This window comes from Talpa occidentalis, unplaced genomic scaffold, assembly GCF_014898055.3.
Source record: "Talpa occidentalis isolate TD23 unplaced genomic scaffold, MPIMG_talOcc4v2.1 talOcc4.2, whole genome shotgun sequence".
Taxonomy (NCBI): Eukaryota; Metazoa; Chordata; class Mammalia; order Eulipotyphla; family Talpidae; genus Talpa; species Talpa occidentalis.
In genome coordinates this window covers 108,204,492-108,221,024 of record NW_023602073.1, presented here as the reverse complement: position 1 = coordinate 108,221,024, position 16,533 = coordinate 108,204,492, and the positions used below count along the sequence as shown (strand labels likewise).

The 16,533-nt window shown below is 35.4% G+C and overlaps 1 protein-coding gene across 4 annotated transcripts in view; it reads left to right on the top strand.

Moving 5' to 3' along the window:
• Positions 1 to 16,533, top strand: part of ATG5 (autophagy related 5) — a 207,343-nt gene that overhangs the window by 97,245 nt on the left and 93,565 nt on the right. For 2 of the 4 annotated variants that reach the window (XM_054699068.1, XM_037520166.2), the window contains exon 8: positions 9,302 to 11,511. The exons of the other annotated variants lie outside the window; for them this stretch is intronic. In XM_054699068.1, the coding sequence (XP_054555043.1) occupies positions 9,302 to 9,438 (137 nt within the window). In that variant the 3' untranslated portion in view covers positions 9,439 to 11,511. Of the gene's footprint in view, positions 1 to 9,301; positions 11,512 to 16,533 lie in introns of those variants that run through there. 4 annotated transcript variants of the gene reach the window in all.

The following is a 16,533-nucleotide window of genomic DNA, read 5'->3' as shown; positions in this document are numbered from 1 at the left end:
CTTCACCAACTATTCTGGGACAGGCTACTAATGAGTAATAACTGGTCTAAAATGGCCCTACTCTGTTTGCTGAGGGATTGGTCATGTTTTTCTACTTTTCTCATAAATGTGCAGAAATTTTTCAGTGAGGTAAGAAATATGGGAAAAGCACTAAGGAACTATGTATGTGACCAAGATTAATCTATTATTTGCTTAGCTACTACATTGGAAGATAATTTTAACAACTTGATTAGGGAAGTCATAATAACCCATTTAAGTAGTTAATTTAAAAATTACATTGCTTTACTTTTAATAATGCTTTATGATAAATCACAAAATAGAGTTCATAAAAAGTCAATGATAGGGCCTCCCCGGTGGTGCAGCGGTTGAGCGCTGGGTTGCGAAGCTGCCCGCAGCCTCTGCAGCGCTGGTTCGATCCCCGGCTGCTCCCCGGCCACCTGAGGAGGGTCCCACATGGCACACAGACCTCTCCTGCCGCCTGCTGCTCCCCTCAGCAGTGTACTTCAGTCCTTCTGCCTGCTCTGCTCCCTGCTCTGGCTCTGGTGAATTCTCTCACCCTCCCACGCTTCTGACTGTACCCAGTGCTTATATAAATAAATAAATAAATAAATAAATAAATAAATAAATAAATAAATAAATCTTTAAAAAAAAAGTCAATGATATAGTCACATTTTTTTCCTCCTTTACTAGAAACATGACTAAATTATGTTTATAAAGTGAATTAACTGTTGGATGTTACAGTGAATTTTTTCAGGAATAAAGTAGTTTGAGAAAGGAGACATCTAAGTCTCATGTTACCCATGTGAGGCAGAACCCTGAGTGTTAACAATGAAGCTGGTTTATCTGAGGTTTGAACCAGCAGTAGTCACTTTTATCAAAGTGATGACAACTGACCCTTACCCTTACCCCAGGAGGTGGCATTTCAGTTTGCAAATTGATTCCACACAGAAAACTGCAGACCCATAGACTTCATCAGAATGGGGTCTAAGAATAAGAAGAATGCCATTATAATATTAACAATTCTGTTCACTCATTTAGAATCTGTTTTCATTCTAGTATCCCTCTGTACCTTCACACTTTTGATTTAGATCATCATTTAGTATTTCTTTATTTGGAAAATAAAAATGCCTCCTGCTACCAATCTCAAAACAGTTGTAGGGTTTAAATGAATCAAAGGTTTGTTTGAGATGTCATAGTTTTATATTTTTCCAAGGTTTTCAATTAACATTTTTTTTCTTAGAGCTTTGTTTTTTCTCACTAGTCAATATACTCATAAGAAATCTATACAGTAATTAGAAAGAAACAATTTTGTTTTTCTCATTTGTTGATAATCTCAGCAGACAAGTACTTGTTGATATTCAGCCTACACACAGAAGATATAATGTATGGTGAATTCTAAATGTAAATGTATTATAAATGCTTATACCTCAGATTATAGCAAGAGTTCCACACCACTGGTTTTTACTTTATATATTATACACACACACACACACACACATATATATAATATATTATATATATACTATATTTATATATATATTAAAAAAAACTTCTGGACATGATTAGAAAAAATGGAAAGTGTGACTCTGGTAAGGTATAAAACATTTCTATGGTCACTGCAACCAATTCAATTGTCACTATTGTCAGCATAGTAAAAGTATAAATTTTCAAGCAAGAGGTTCAAAAATGTTGCTGCAAGGGAAAGTTTTTCATTTAAAATGGTAAGTAAATGGGTCATATACTCATTTGAAGTTTCAGCTATTCACAAGTTAACGCTGAAAGACCCATTTGTAACTTTGATGAGATACTATAAACTTGACCTTTGGGACTGGGGCACTGGGCTGTATCATGAGCCTCGCCCTTCAGTCTTATCCTAACACTCTCTGCTCTTCATTGTTCTCTTCCTCATTGGATATATATTTTATGGGAAAAAAATAATATGGTGTAATTCAAAAGTAACCCTCGAGTCAAGATCTGCTGTACTCAAATCTGATTGCACAAAAACAATTTGTTAAACACAATTTAAACTTAGTAATTATAACATATTTTCTTTTCTGAAATTTATCATTATGCCATCAAATTCTATCTAAAACGAGTTCATATTGATTGCCTTTTTGATTCTCTTTCCAATCATTTTCTTTGAACCAATACATGAACAACATATACTATTCTTGGGGTATATAGACTCTCTTAATGTCTTAATCCATTGACCTATGCCTTTTCTAAAATCAGAGAAATAATAGACTGAATATTTTCATTCTCCACTCATGAAGCTGGTGAGATTATAAGACCTTGTCTGAAAATACCTCTTATTCTGCTCAGTTAATGGTTCTCTATCTAAATTTCAAGAAGTTAAGACAATCTGACTTTTTAAAAAATGGAAACAGACACTCGCACAAGTAACATTTCATCTTTGTCACTAGAAAACAAAATTCCCTTACCAAAATAATAACACATGCAGGTGATTAAAAGCTAGTCATCTCTTCATTAAAAGAAGTCCTGTGAGACTTCAATCAGAGCACATATAAACAGTGTGATTATAATCTATATTTTAAGTAAAACAAATTTGAACTATTCTGTAATTCATACTTGACAAATATTAGTAGTTCATGTTATACTAGAATTCCTAGGTCGTTTTATGAAAGCAGATCAAAAACATTTTATTTTATCAAAGTTTTGTTTTTGTGTTTGTCTAAGCAACCAAGGTGTAATGTCTACCTTAGCCTAAGCTACTGTCAGGAGACACTTAGTTTTTTTAAATGGCCTTACTATCAATTTAATACAGTTTCTTTTTATAATTATCAAATTATATGGAATTTTTTAGTTTAAATTTTGGTGTGTGTCCTCCCTATTAAGAAAAAAATTATAAGTGAAAGTTAGTGAAAGATTAACTATACACATGCTTGAAAATCTTGTTTAAAATATAAAGAGAGATGTCTCTGAGAATATAATGGGCAGAAATAAAAAGTATATAAAATATATTTTTTATACATGAAAAGAGATGTGGTATATATTAACTGTGATATTATGTGTTCATTAAGATCTGTACTGCTAAGTGAGTATAGATCCGGAAGAAGTTAATGTAAGTATTTTAAAATGGGTTTGTATTTCTCTGATAAACAGCACTCTCCTTCTGTTTGTGATCATAGGATAAAAGCTCTGTAAGCTTGTATATGTTCATTTTTACTGCTACATCATGTAGTGTGCTCTTAAGATTGAGATCTCATTCGCCAGGAAGCATTTCTGTCTAAGATTAATTGCCCTTTTAAAATCAGCGTTTGATGTATTCCTTTGGCTATATCCTGGCTTGGTTTAACCCTCTTTGACCTGACCTCGCTGACTATTACCACTGAGGCTGAGTCAAAATCCTTCAGCATGATGTATGCACTTCAGATTTCAGCCTGTGGTTTTTCATGTCGATGGATTCAATTAGTTGGCGTTTTACTAATGAACATATCAGAAGTTAAAGAATTTGCCAGACAGAACAAAATTGTTCAAACTGGTGGTAATCAGAAAACTCATTTTTTTATTTTATGTTTAGGGCTTTTTAGAAGTATGAAGTATTTTTCAAAACCTCTACCTTCAGCATCACACATTCCAAATAGCAAATAAAGTAATTTTGTGTTTAATTATAAAATGTAAACATGAAGCCACAAAGCTTTTAAACACAATAGTTATACTGCTTGGCCTTACATTTCTGTTATTCCATATTCACAAATATGGACTGAAAACACTTACTGAATTAAACTGAAATTTTCTGATTAAAGCATTTTCCTTTGAAGGCACACCATCTATTTATGTAGCTTCCTTTAAATTCAAAAAGATTTCACATATTTATTATACTTAGTAAGAAAAACTCATTCATCTTGATAGAATCTCAAATAACCTGTAAAACTATCAATAGATCATATCCCTTGTAGAAACTGGCTGAAAAATAAGGACTAAAATGCAGATCAGGATGGGAAAGATTATAAGCTATTGCTAATAAAATTTCTGAAGGATTCATCACATGCTCTGAGTTCTCAAGTGGTATATTTTAAAATATATAGTTGATTTTGGAAGTTTTTTCACCCCTCTGCCTGAATATTTTCATCTTTAAAAAATAAAAATAAGAACCTTACCCAAAATCTATTAAGTAATGTGAGCATAGTACAAATAAAGGTTTATTGGATGTGTAGATGATGTGCTCTACTGCGTTTTGAGAATAACCTGGATTAATCCAGAAATGTTTTCAATACTTAAGAGTTTTTTTAATGTCATTTATTTAGTTGTTTGTATAATGACTGAGTCTTTGGGTTTAAGTTATTGTAGTCTTTTTTTCTTAGCACATTGCTAAAATTATGTGCCACAGGACATAATAAGACTGAGTAATTTGGAGTATATATTAAATGAGGCCACATTCTCACAGCCTTTTGCATGCTATCACATAATTGTATCCATTTTTTCTATCTCTTTTGGTAGATCTAGTACTAAAAGAATTATCCCCAATATTGATTGTTCATCTTTTGTTGCTAATACATGGTCTTTCAAAAAGCAGTCTTTTCTTCACCTGTTCTTTAAGTATTATCTTTAAGACTCTTGAATTTTTTTTTTTTTAGGAGTAAATGCGAGAGGGGAGTAGGAAAGAGAGCTACTCAGTATTGAATACCTACTCTGTCCAACCCCTGTGCTGAGCTCTCTAAGTACTGTGCTTGCATTGGCCATTTGGTCCCCCATGCAACCCTGGAGAATAGAATTCTTTATTTACATTATAAGAGGAGGAAACTGACTCAGAAAGTTATTTGCCTACAGATTCAAAACTAGTGAATTATACTGATTTTTAACTCAGAAAGAAATATTTTGCTATTTAGGTGTTAAAGACTCATACTACTACTGGAAAACATGTTGGTGATCTCTTCTAGGACAGTGGTTTACAAACTGGCCCATAGAGTTACATCAGACATTACCATGGGTCTTAAGTCAGCAAGCAGTACGACTTGGGGAACAGTCTCAATCCCACATCAACCAGAGCTGCCCCACTTTCCCCTGGCTTGTATGTTGGGTTTCTGCGTAAAATTTTGTGTGAAGAAAAATTCTATACCTATGTTGTAAGATCTGTTTAAGAGAACATTTAAAAACAGGTTGATTCAGAAGGTCTAGAGAGGGGCCCAGCTTTTCTAATTCTTCCAAATGATTTGATGGTCAGCCAGATTTGTATAACATGAATCTAGACAGACGCCTTCACTATATATATAAGGCAACACCCTAAAAGAGATGTGAGGCTTGCCCAGAGTCCTCCAATACCAGAATTAGAATTCAGATTGTCTACCTCCCAATTTGTATTTCAGTAGGACCTGAACTGTCAGTGTGTAGTTGGCACTGTGGTCTATTTGTCTCAATTAGGTACATGTGTGTGTACAGATGTACGTCTACATCTTTGTGTAGGCATCATTTTTTATCATAAATTACCATTGTTTTAAATTCATAATTTTCACTAATGAATTATGTGGCTAATATGAATTTCTGTCTCTTCCTTTTGCTATGTAACCTTTCTATATAATTATATGTCTATATAATTATATACATATGTACATACACACTCACACACATACACATATAGCTTCTGTGGTAGTTTTTCTAGTTCCACAATATCTGAGTATATTCAAGTCTAAAAGTAGATGCTAGTTAAGAATTCAATTTGTTTTTATTAGTCTGTTGGTGATAAGACAAAGTTACATAATACATTTACATTATTATCTTCTTTATAATACTTGGACTTTAAGATAAATATAAGGGATGAAATTTTGTGACATTCTCTCTATTGACTTAGATATAATCTCTTCAGATTTAATATCTAACTCTTAAAGTGAATTGAATCCCTTCTCTGCCTGAAAAAACAGATTTCTGATATTTGTTTCTAGCCTTTTCCTTAATTCACAAACCTGAAGTACTTACGAATAACTGTCCTTACAATTATAAGAGAAATTAAAGCAATTAGGCTTAAAAATGGCTACGTGGACATTCTCTAATGTAATCATGTGTACTCTTCAAAATTGTAAAGGGTAAGAAATGCCAAAAAAGGCTAAAAGCTGTTGAGATTGAAAAACTGAGGTTTTTTTCATTTATAGACGATTCATATAGAGACAAGAAAATGTGTGATTCCTGGACTAGATTTTAGACTGGAAAAAGAAAATAATTGGGATGGCTAATAACACTTGAAATGATTCTATCAGTATTAATTTTTTATTTTGATAAGTATACTGTGACTATATAAAAGAATATATTAGAGAATATCTTTTCTAGAAGGTACCTACAAAATCTTAAGGGGTAAAAGGCTCATTGTTTCTAATTTACTCTCAGATGATTCAGAAAATAATTATATACACGCATGATGATAATGGCATATTTAAGAAATTGATTAATCTGAGTGAAGGGAAGTCTTTGTGCTATTTCTATAACTTTTCTCTAAGTGTGAAATTATATGAAAATTGAAGCCATCCCCCAAAATGTGTCCAGTAAGAGAGCATTTATATAGATTACTGTCTTAAATGTTTGCCTGACTTTCAAGCAGCAAACTTAATTTTTTTTTTTTTAATCCTGAGTGGGTGAGGTGTGGAGTAACATTTTTCTCCTGAGTCATTTGCTTTGTAGTGACATATTTCTATTCCCGAGTACTAAATTCTAGATTCCCATTTTGAAACACAAAGACATATTTACCAAAAACATGGTTTACTTTAGTAATACCATCAAGTGTTTCCTTTCTACTATTAGAAAAACAGAAACATCTGCTGATTTTTCACTGCTCCATTTTGTTAGTTGTGATATTGCCAAAATGTCCATTCCTTCTTATTATTTATGGTAGCATGAATTTGGGTGACAGCATTTCTCCTTGGTTTACCTGAAAAAATTTCGACTTTGTTGTTTTAATAACAAAGGCAGTCTTGATGGGTAGAGAGCTCTTCTACGTGGTAGGGCTAGCCCTCAAGAGCTAGTCTCAAAGCATTTATTTTGGCAGTATATTCTACCAGCCACGAAATTATCCAAGCTCTGAAAACATGTATTGACCAATTGCTAAGTATCAAGGACCATGCTAGGCACGGGGGTACAGTGAAGGATGAGAAATTTTTAGTTACTAGTTCCAAGTGAACTGCCATCCCATTGTAAGAATCCTTCTGGTAACCATTGTGTTGTTGGGGAAAGTTAAGAAATAAAAGAGATAATATAAACAGGTGAAATGTTTGGACAAATGTAATAGTGACAAAATATACTTAAAATATTGTGCTGAGGGATATAATGGTCCTATATCCACTTTAGTACAGATTAAAAGTGACCCCAGTTTCAACCAGAGAATCAGTGTTGCCTGGACAGGTTTCCGATAAGGTGATTTATTGAGTTTGTTGTACCCTTTTGTCTCAGACACACAGTGTTTGAGTGGATTTCATGCTGTGTTGTATTTGCACCTATATTTAAATATGCTTTTGGTACAGTTTTTGGATATTGAGTTGTGGCTTGTTTCTTCTACTCTGCTTCAGAACATCCAAAGTTTTAAGGAAAAACTTTAGAGATAAGGAACTTTTACACCACCACTCTTTCATTTTTTGACTCAGTGCTAAGTAGGAGGAAGATTCTGAGAATATTAAAATATTTCAAAGAAATATATAATAAGAATATGAAGAAAACTATACCGGAAATGTTTTCAAATATTCTAAGAAAGATTTAATACAGTAAAACCTTGACAGTGTAGAACTCGCAAAGAATGAATCATTCCATAGCTTAGGGTTTATACATTTGAACTTTAAAATTGTCTCAACGCACTAAAACCATGCTTTTTATTACTACATTATTCTGTGTATAACTTAATCTTTTATTTATAGATGATTCATCACTATGAAAATCAATCATTGTATTACATCGTAATTCTAATTGTGTAAAAAGTATAGAAGCAAAAAGATCGGCAGAAAAATCAAAACAATGAAAGCATTTTTGAAGTTGGTAGTATTATGAGAGAACTTTTCTCCAAAATTGTTTTAAATCATGACAGTGATCCAGGGGTTTATTTGGAATTTTTATTTGGTCATCCATGGGATTGATAGTATTGTTCAATTTTTATTTTGGCACTCTTTTATCAATTATCTGTATTGTTTTTGTATCCTCACTTTGTCAAACTGTTGACCATCACCTCCCAGGACTGTGCTGCCTCTGAGAGGAAGTTGAAATATTTCTTTAAAAGGGGCTCTTGTTTCAGGTGCCAGCCAAGCCATTATCACCATACATCATCAGCCCATTTTGCCCAGACGTTAGAGCACTTGGGATGCAAAAGTCATTTTGATCAGGGAAAAGTAGGGTATTTCCCTCTCATAGTTCCAGGAATTCCCAGTTTCCTTGTCTTCTATCTCCAGGAAGCTGAAAGAGACAAACCTGAAAAGCTGAAGAGAACAAAAATTGTTCCAAAGGAGTGATAAAGTTGTTGAAACCTCAATATTATGTTTTGTTTCATAAGAGGGATTTAATTTTGCTTTCCTACAACAATCAGGGATGCTTCTGTTTACTTTTAAAATCTTCAGTACATCATACTAATCCTAAAAGACACAAAACTAACCTTCAGTTTAATTTGCAATAAAATTTGAATTGAAAAGTATGAATTGCACCCCCTTTTAATTAGTGAATGCATGTTAACAAAAATCAATCAGGTTTCATGACTAAAACAGGAATACCTGAGTCAGATTCATAGTTTCTTCTCATTAAAATTTTAACTCTTATTCTAATGCCTCTAGGACTTTCAGCTACATATTTGAACAATGGTACTGAAAATTAACCTACAGCTCCCACCTGTTTTATTAAAAATCTTCCTAAAATACTGATCTTGATTTCTAATCACTTTTTAATTTTTTTATATATTTTAAATGTGTTGACCTCCTTCATGTACCTGTTGTTTTTAATAACCATGTAGCACAGTTTTTAATGTGTTACTAAAATAAATTTTGGTCAGTGGGTACAGTGCGCTGTTTTCTCCACTATAGTTTCATTAACGTCAATCTTAGGTAAGCACAGTAATTAAGAAAGAATGAATACTTTCACATATAGCAACAGAATTTTTTATCAGAATTCATTGTAACCCTCAGGTTTCTGTTTTGTGTGATACATACTGCAACATGTGAACTTTCTCCATGTCCACATTTCCTGCTGGGGAGACAGTCCAGGTTTGACCTGTTAAAGCTGTAAAATCCACTGAATTTGCTAAGGATTCTCAAAGGGCAACGGGTTGTTTTCCCTTTAGCTGTTTTGACTCACTGATTATGGTCGGATGTCTTTTTTGGAATAGATGGGGAGAAGAAGAATCAAGTGATGATTCATGGAATTGAGCCAATGTTGGAAACGCCTCTGCAGTGGCTGAGCGAACATCTGAGCTACCCCGATAATTTTCTTCATATTAGTATCGTCCCGCAACCAACAGATTGAAGGGTCCACTATTTGCCTGAACGGAATCACCCTTCGACAGGATTTACCAGAGCATGTCACCCTTCTGCTTCAGTCAGGTTTGGTGGAAGCAACCTGACCAGAAACACTGCTGCAAGCCAAACAGGAAAAAGATCCCATGTCAGATAAGGGCACTTGGCTGGTCGTAGCCTGCATCACCACTGCTTTCCTCCACTGCCGTCATTAAACCTCAGCTGCGACATGAAAGACTTCACAGGACCACTGCAAGTCTTCTGTTTTCTTGTAAAATATAATGAAGCCGAAACCTTCGGCCTAAGAAGAAAATGGAAATATGTGCCACTCAATTTGTATTTCTGATTAACAAATAAACAGGGGTATTTCCTAAGGTGACCATGGTTGAACTTTAGCTCGAGGGAGTGGAAACATTGGTTTAATTTTCAAGAGAATTAGACTTAAGAAAGTAAAAGAGAAATTCTGTTATCAATAACTTGCAGTAATTTTTTGTAAAAGATCAAATTACAGTAAACCCATCTTTCCTTAAAGAAAATTTCCTATGTTTACAGTCTGTCTATTGGTATGCAAACAATCTTGTAACTTTGATAATGAACAGTAAGAGATTTTTAAATAAAGCCTCTAAATATGTTTTGTCATTTAATAACATACAATTTTGTCACTTTTCCAGTACTTTCTGACTCACAGTAGATCACTGTTTTTACTCTATGTGTTACCATTCACACTGGTTGTCACTGGCATGGAATGGATGGAGGGCGTAGAATAACTTGTCTCAGGAGCTTTCACAGAGTCTTTTTGCTGCCAACTTTTAAATCTGTGTTCTTTACATGCTAAAGGCATTAATAATGCTACCATTTATCTTTGCTGTTTTATCACTGTAAACCTGTCAAATCATAGTATGCTAAGTATCTGTATAAGATAATTTTGTATTTTTGGAAAAACCCTTTCCTTTCCAAGCTAGTGTTTTTCATTGGCTCCAGTTCCAATATTTCACTGTGGTGGTCCCTGGCAGTCAGTCTTTGAAGTCTAAAGATTACCGATCTCTTGACTGCAGTAGCTTTTCCTTAACTTTACCAAAAATATTCTGAGATGACTGGAGTTCTCATTCACTATAAGGAAACTTCTGCTGCACTTTATTACCACGCTGCTGGGACTCTGCCAGCTGCACGTATTTGTGCATCATCCTTGGTTTCTTGTGCGCCGGCTTGCTGTCCATGTGGAACGTCAGCCCACTTGAGTATGCTGACAGACATAATATCCTACAACAATGGTTTTAGATTCCAAAATAAAAATGAATGTGTTTCTTACAAAAATCATATGAATGTTGAAGTGAAATCCTGGTATTGCTCACTTCTTCCTTTTTCCTTTTGTGATTTTCACTGATTAATATCAGATTGATTGGCAGGACAAGATTAAAGTTAATGAAAGATCAAATGGTCGGGGATGGAAAATAGAAGAATCAAGAAGAAAGACATAGGGTGCCAGAGCGATCAGAGAAAAACAGAAGCAAGTAGCAAATAATTGGCTAATGTCAATGAAATGAAAAGTGCCATTTTAGTAAAGGCAGGGAAAAAAGCATATCTGGGTTACTAAAGTTTAAAAAACCCACTGACTTGTATTTTTCAAGAGATTGATCTGAATATGATTGCTCACATTAAAAGTGTTTATTCGTCTATTCAGTTTGGGGGTTTTCCCCCTTGATGTTTTGACAGACCGAAGTGAGCTTCAGTGAGTGAAAGGATCAAAATGCCAGGGAGTGTAGCTGTGAATAAGAAAGTGTGATAAGAACGGTAAGCCATAATAGTTTTCCACAGACAAGACCAGTGTGAGGTCTTGGGCTTCACCAAGCAGCCGAGCTTTACTTCCAGGTTTGAAAGTAAATTTTGTCAAGCCATTGCCCATTTTTACATATTTGTTCATCATTACACCAGCATCCTAATTGTGTTACTCTAGTCCCAAGTAAGTCTTCCTCTGATACCCAGAGGAAGAATAAAAACAAAAATTAGTGCTAGCTTAAATATCTATTTTTGTTTCTTTTTGTTGAATATTTAAATTTTATGGTTTATTAAAAAATTAAATAAATAATGTGTCCTTCTTTCCAGAAGTTAGAAATGAATTTTATATATAACAGGTTCCCACTCAGGGAATCATGAAAATTTCCCTACTCTTATACCCATCATAAAAGTTTTTCAAAGGCAGAAAAGTTATGAGGGTAAAGGAGAACATGTGAATGAAAATTAGAGCGCACCACAAATTGCAGTCTGCTTGTTTTAACTCATCTTTGGTAGTGCTCCGCCTCGCCCCAAGAAATTTAAAATCTGTTTTTAAATATTCGGCATTGTTAACTAGGAAGGAGTAAGTTCAGCTTAAGTAGAGTAAAACATTGCTTGTCCTTCGAAATGTTACTTTTCATACGGATGACCTAAGTTCTGACCAGGGATAGAGATGAGCTGATAAGCACCTTATCCCACAGGAAGTCCCAAAGTAGCTCAGAGTTAGACAAGTTGACCTACCAGCCTCTACAGCAGCACGTATAGACCACATCCCACTCAGTTTGAGATGAACCCATGAGTGGACTAGTCTCATTCTGTGTAACCCCTGAAAAATGATCATTTGCTAAGAGCACAATATATGGGATTTGATATTGTGACAGTAACATAGTGGTTACCTTTCTAGGATTTTTTTTTTATTATTATAGGGTTTAATTTTTATAGGTTACTTCCTTTCAGTTTTCAGAAATTTAATTTTAAGTGGATCATTTCGAAGAACAAGTCTCACTTTTTATTTATTATACTATCATATTTAGGCCTGAGGTGAGTTGAGTTTCCTGTTTGATGCGTCAACGTAGTAGAAATAGAAGTTTTGAATCTTTGGAGTATGGTGGGAAAAAAATCGTGTGTGATTATATTTGCAGGTTTCCTCCACTATTCTAAACTAGAGCCTTTCTGCTGGGTAGGTTATTTGGGGGGGCTGGGAACACTGAAAAATCATTCTATATAAACTAAAGGTGAGCGTATTCTCAATCCCAAAATCAGCCTATCCAATCATACCAAATAGTAACACACTACTTTTGAATAGCAGGGAAACCTGTATAGTCAGTCCCATTCATAGCCAATCACTGGAATGAAGTAAGTCAAAATACATCAATTTTGAGTGCTATCTTTTTCTAAAGTGTTTTCAAAATATTTTCATTTCCTGGTCTTTTGAAAGTATTGAAAATTATTCACAGGAGTGCCAGGGATGAGAAAAGAGAGGCGTGCCTCTTTTCAGATAATTTGAGATCAAGTGACACTTTGTAAAAATACATTTACCATATAGCTTTATATGACAAGAATCCTTTAATTTCTCTCAAATATGCATTATAAGTTTGATTCTTTGTACTTAGTAGCAACTGCAATAATACTATGGACTTTACTAATCAAATTACAGCATTTGTAAAGAGAAGACCAGTTTTCAGATCCTTTAGATAGCTTTTTGGGAAATGTTTCAGTTTTTAGAAACTTTGGTTAGCCAAGAGTGTGTTGGAATGGCTAACAGTGAGATAAAGACAAATCTGTAGACTTAGGAATGTCAGTGTGCTGTGACATATCAATGGATTGTTCTGAAAGTGATTTATTTGGCTTTCCCACTATCTTCCCCACCCCCACATAACCAAGCTTTTTCCTCTGGTTTCCCTGGTTCTTAGTGGAGCATCTAGTTCCACTGGTGCTTTCCAAAAGTGTGTGAAAAGGAGAAAAAATTAACTTAGAATTATTTAATGACACTTTAAAATCTGTGCTATATTCTGTTATAAAAATAGGAAGAACCTTGTCATTTAGAAATCAGTATACAAAGTGCAGTCAGTTTGGGTTTGCATTACTGCAGAAGACTTGCTTACTCAAACCGGCTACTTTCAGCAGGAACCACTGTGGATCAGCTCCTTGCGTTAGTCCACATTCACGTTAGCTGCGTAGACCACAGCACAGATCTTCTGTTTCAACATCACTCTAATTTCAGCAGCCCCTTAAGTGGAGGCTATTCTCATCTAGCATCTGGAGGTATTTATTAATTCTGACCTTTTCATAAATGAGTAGTTTGTGCCTTGCTTTTGCCTCCAGACTTCACTTCTGAAAATGTAATACGTTTTTAACTGGGGAAATGTGTTAAACCTATGAGCACAGTTATTCAAACTAAGGTAGAGGATATCTGCTTCACATATTACTTAGAAGATGCTGAGGAGTTTTTCCTTTGTAACATTGTGGTTTATAATAACCATTTTGTGGTATTTGTTTCTTATAGTAAACATAAATTCCATAAGAACAGAGACCAGGTCTGCTTGGCTCAGTACTATGCCCTGAACCTGGGATGCAGTAAACTATACTAATACTTAAGTAAAAGTTTGGGAAAAGCTGTTTGGTATATCACCCTTCTAGAGTTTAAAGCACACTGCTATTTTGTCCAGTATTTCCAGATATGTCTGGATTCTCCCCTACCTCCTAGTACTATATCATATTAAACTAATTTGAGAAATGCTACATTAAATTATTAAATCCCAGTGACCTAGTATTTGTAGCATGACTTATTGCTTCTTTTTTGACAACTCTATTTGAAAGACACTTTCAAGCTTCTGATTCCAAAATATCTTTAGCCTGTTTATTCTTTCCTGTTAGGTATGCCCCCAGTTTTTCAGTCTCACTCTTGAAATTAGTTCACCATCTGCATACTGAGTATCTCATATATGTGCAATGGATGCTGTAGTTTAGAATCCATTATGCCAATATTGGGTGGATAGGCTGGCTGCTCAGCAGTGCCATAATTTGGGTATATTCAGAGTAAGATCTAGTAAAGGATGGGACTACAAGATCTCTTTACAAAATACTCATTCCAATGTGAAAACTAAGGCAAGTGATCAATGGATTAGAAAAATGCCTTCTCAATCCTTTGAAATGATAGTAAATAGGAATCAAAGATGAATAATTGCTCTCTAGGTGCTACCGTAAAGCTAGACCAAAGGGCCATAAACTTAAGTGTGACATTCTAAGAAAATAATCCCAAGAGCCCCCAGTGAAATCCTTATAGCCAAGCAGAGGGGCAAGCTTCCAGGTGGGGGGGTTTCTGTACTAGGAATACATGCTGTAGCATTTCTGATCTGTGGGGGGATACTGGACTGGGTTGGGATCTACTTGTTGGGACTTTGTCATTTCTAGTTGCATGGTTTCCTAAATTATGTTGCTGAAGGCTTACTCAAAACTGTTACCTTTTCCAGAGACAGTAACTCAGTGACCTCTCCATTGTATCTGAACTATTTTGTGCCTACGGCCAAGTTTCATTGCCTGGCCAACTAGCCTTTTCCTGGATATGTCATCTCAACCCTCCTCCTTAAGAATGTGGTCATCCCTAGTATCTACATTTTTTTTTTTTAAAGATTCATTTATTTATTTATACAAGCACTGGGTACAGTCAGAAGCGCAGAAGGGTGAGAGAATTCACCAGAGCCAGAGCGGGGAACAGAACAGGCAGACTGATGAAATACACTGCTGAGGGGAGCAGCCGGCACGGCAGGAGAGGTCTGCACGCCATGTGGGACCCTCGCCAGTGGCCAGGGATCGAACCGGCGCTGCAGAGGCTGCGGGCAGCTTCACAGCACATCACTCAACCCATGCACCACCAGGGGAGGCCCCTAGTATCTACATTTCTATAGCTCCTTTTGTCTTGGCTTTGAAATTATCAGGTATTATGAAATGTAACTTACCTTGTTATCTCTGATTTATTTGAATGATGCTCATACTCATATGTAGGAGAAAAAGTTACTTGTGGAGCCTCATCAAATGTGGATTTGATGAGGGACAGTCAGGTCTGGGGGTGGGGGTAGAGGGGAGGGAGAATATGTAAGATAGATATACTTAGACATCTATAGATAGAGATCTATAGATAGATAGGTAGATAGATCATATAGGAGCAAACTAGATAAAACCTAAATTACTTTTGTAGTACACCGTGCATAAAACGTTACTGTGAAAAAATTGAAATGCTTGGTAGGTTGTGATTCACAATAGTCCAAATCAGATGTGTGGTAAACATCTTTTATTCTGACCAGAGCAAAGCCCACAGTTAGTCCTAAAGAAAAACATTTAGTAACATCTCAGCAAAACTAGTTCTAATTGCTAACTCTCTATTAGACACATTATCCCAGATTTTCTAAAATTCCCCATTATTCACTCATCTACTCAAATATTTATTGAATAAAAATAGGTAGTGGATGTTCTAGGAGGGATAAGACATGGTCTCTGACCTTAAAGGACCTCTGAAGAGAAGACAAACCAAAATAACCATATGGCTTAGTTACTGGAAATTAAAGTGAGAAACTTAAAATTCTATGAGAAATTAGAGCTGAGAAAACAATTTACTTTGAGCTAACTAGATGGTATCTTGCTTAACCTCTCGGAAGCATTTGACAGTTGATCACACCTTCACTCTTGAAACACTTTCTTCACTGGACACCACACCCTCTTGGTTTTCCTTCTACCTCAGCCCCTTTCTCGGTTTCCTTTGATGATTCTTTCTTATCCTTTTGCCCTCTAAATGTTGAAATTTCTCAGGGCACAAGCTTTGGTCCTTTTTCCTAGCTACTCTCAACTCATTCCAGGGCCTTTACCACCACTCACAGGTCTTCTCCCCTGAGCTCCAGACGTGTACCCAACCACCCACCTGGCATCCAGCTTAGATGACAAAACAACAGTTCAAACTCTATGTGGTCAAAACAGACTCTTGCCTTTCCCCCAAATCTGTGTCTCTCTTACCCTTTCCCATCTAATAAGTCCCAAAGTCTAGTATCTTCAATTCCTGACCTAGGTATCTCTAATTCCCCTTCTCTTCACATCCACATCCAATCCATCTGCAAGTTCAGATGAGTCTACCTTAAAATACTCCCTGAATATAGCTGCTTCTCAACCACATCACCTGCTACCACCTACAGCTAAGCACACATCATCTCTCTGGGCTACTAAAACATAAATGGCTTCATGGCCACTCCTTGATTAAATGTTCTTGTATTCTTTCATTCCACCCCAAATACATCTGAACTCTACCAGGTTCTGCTTGATCTGGTTGCTGCTTCTGACCTCA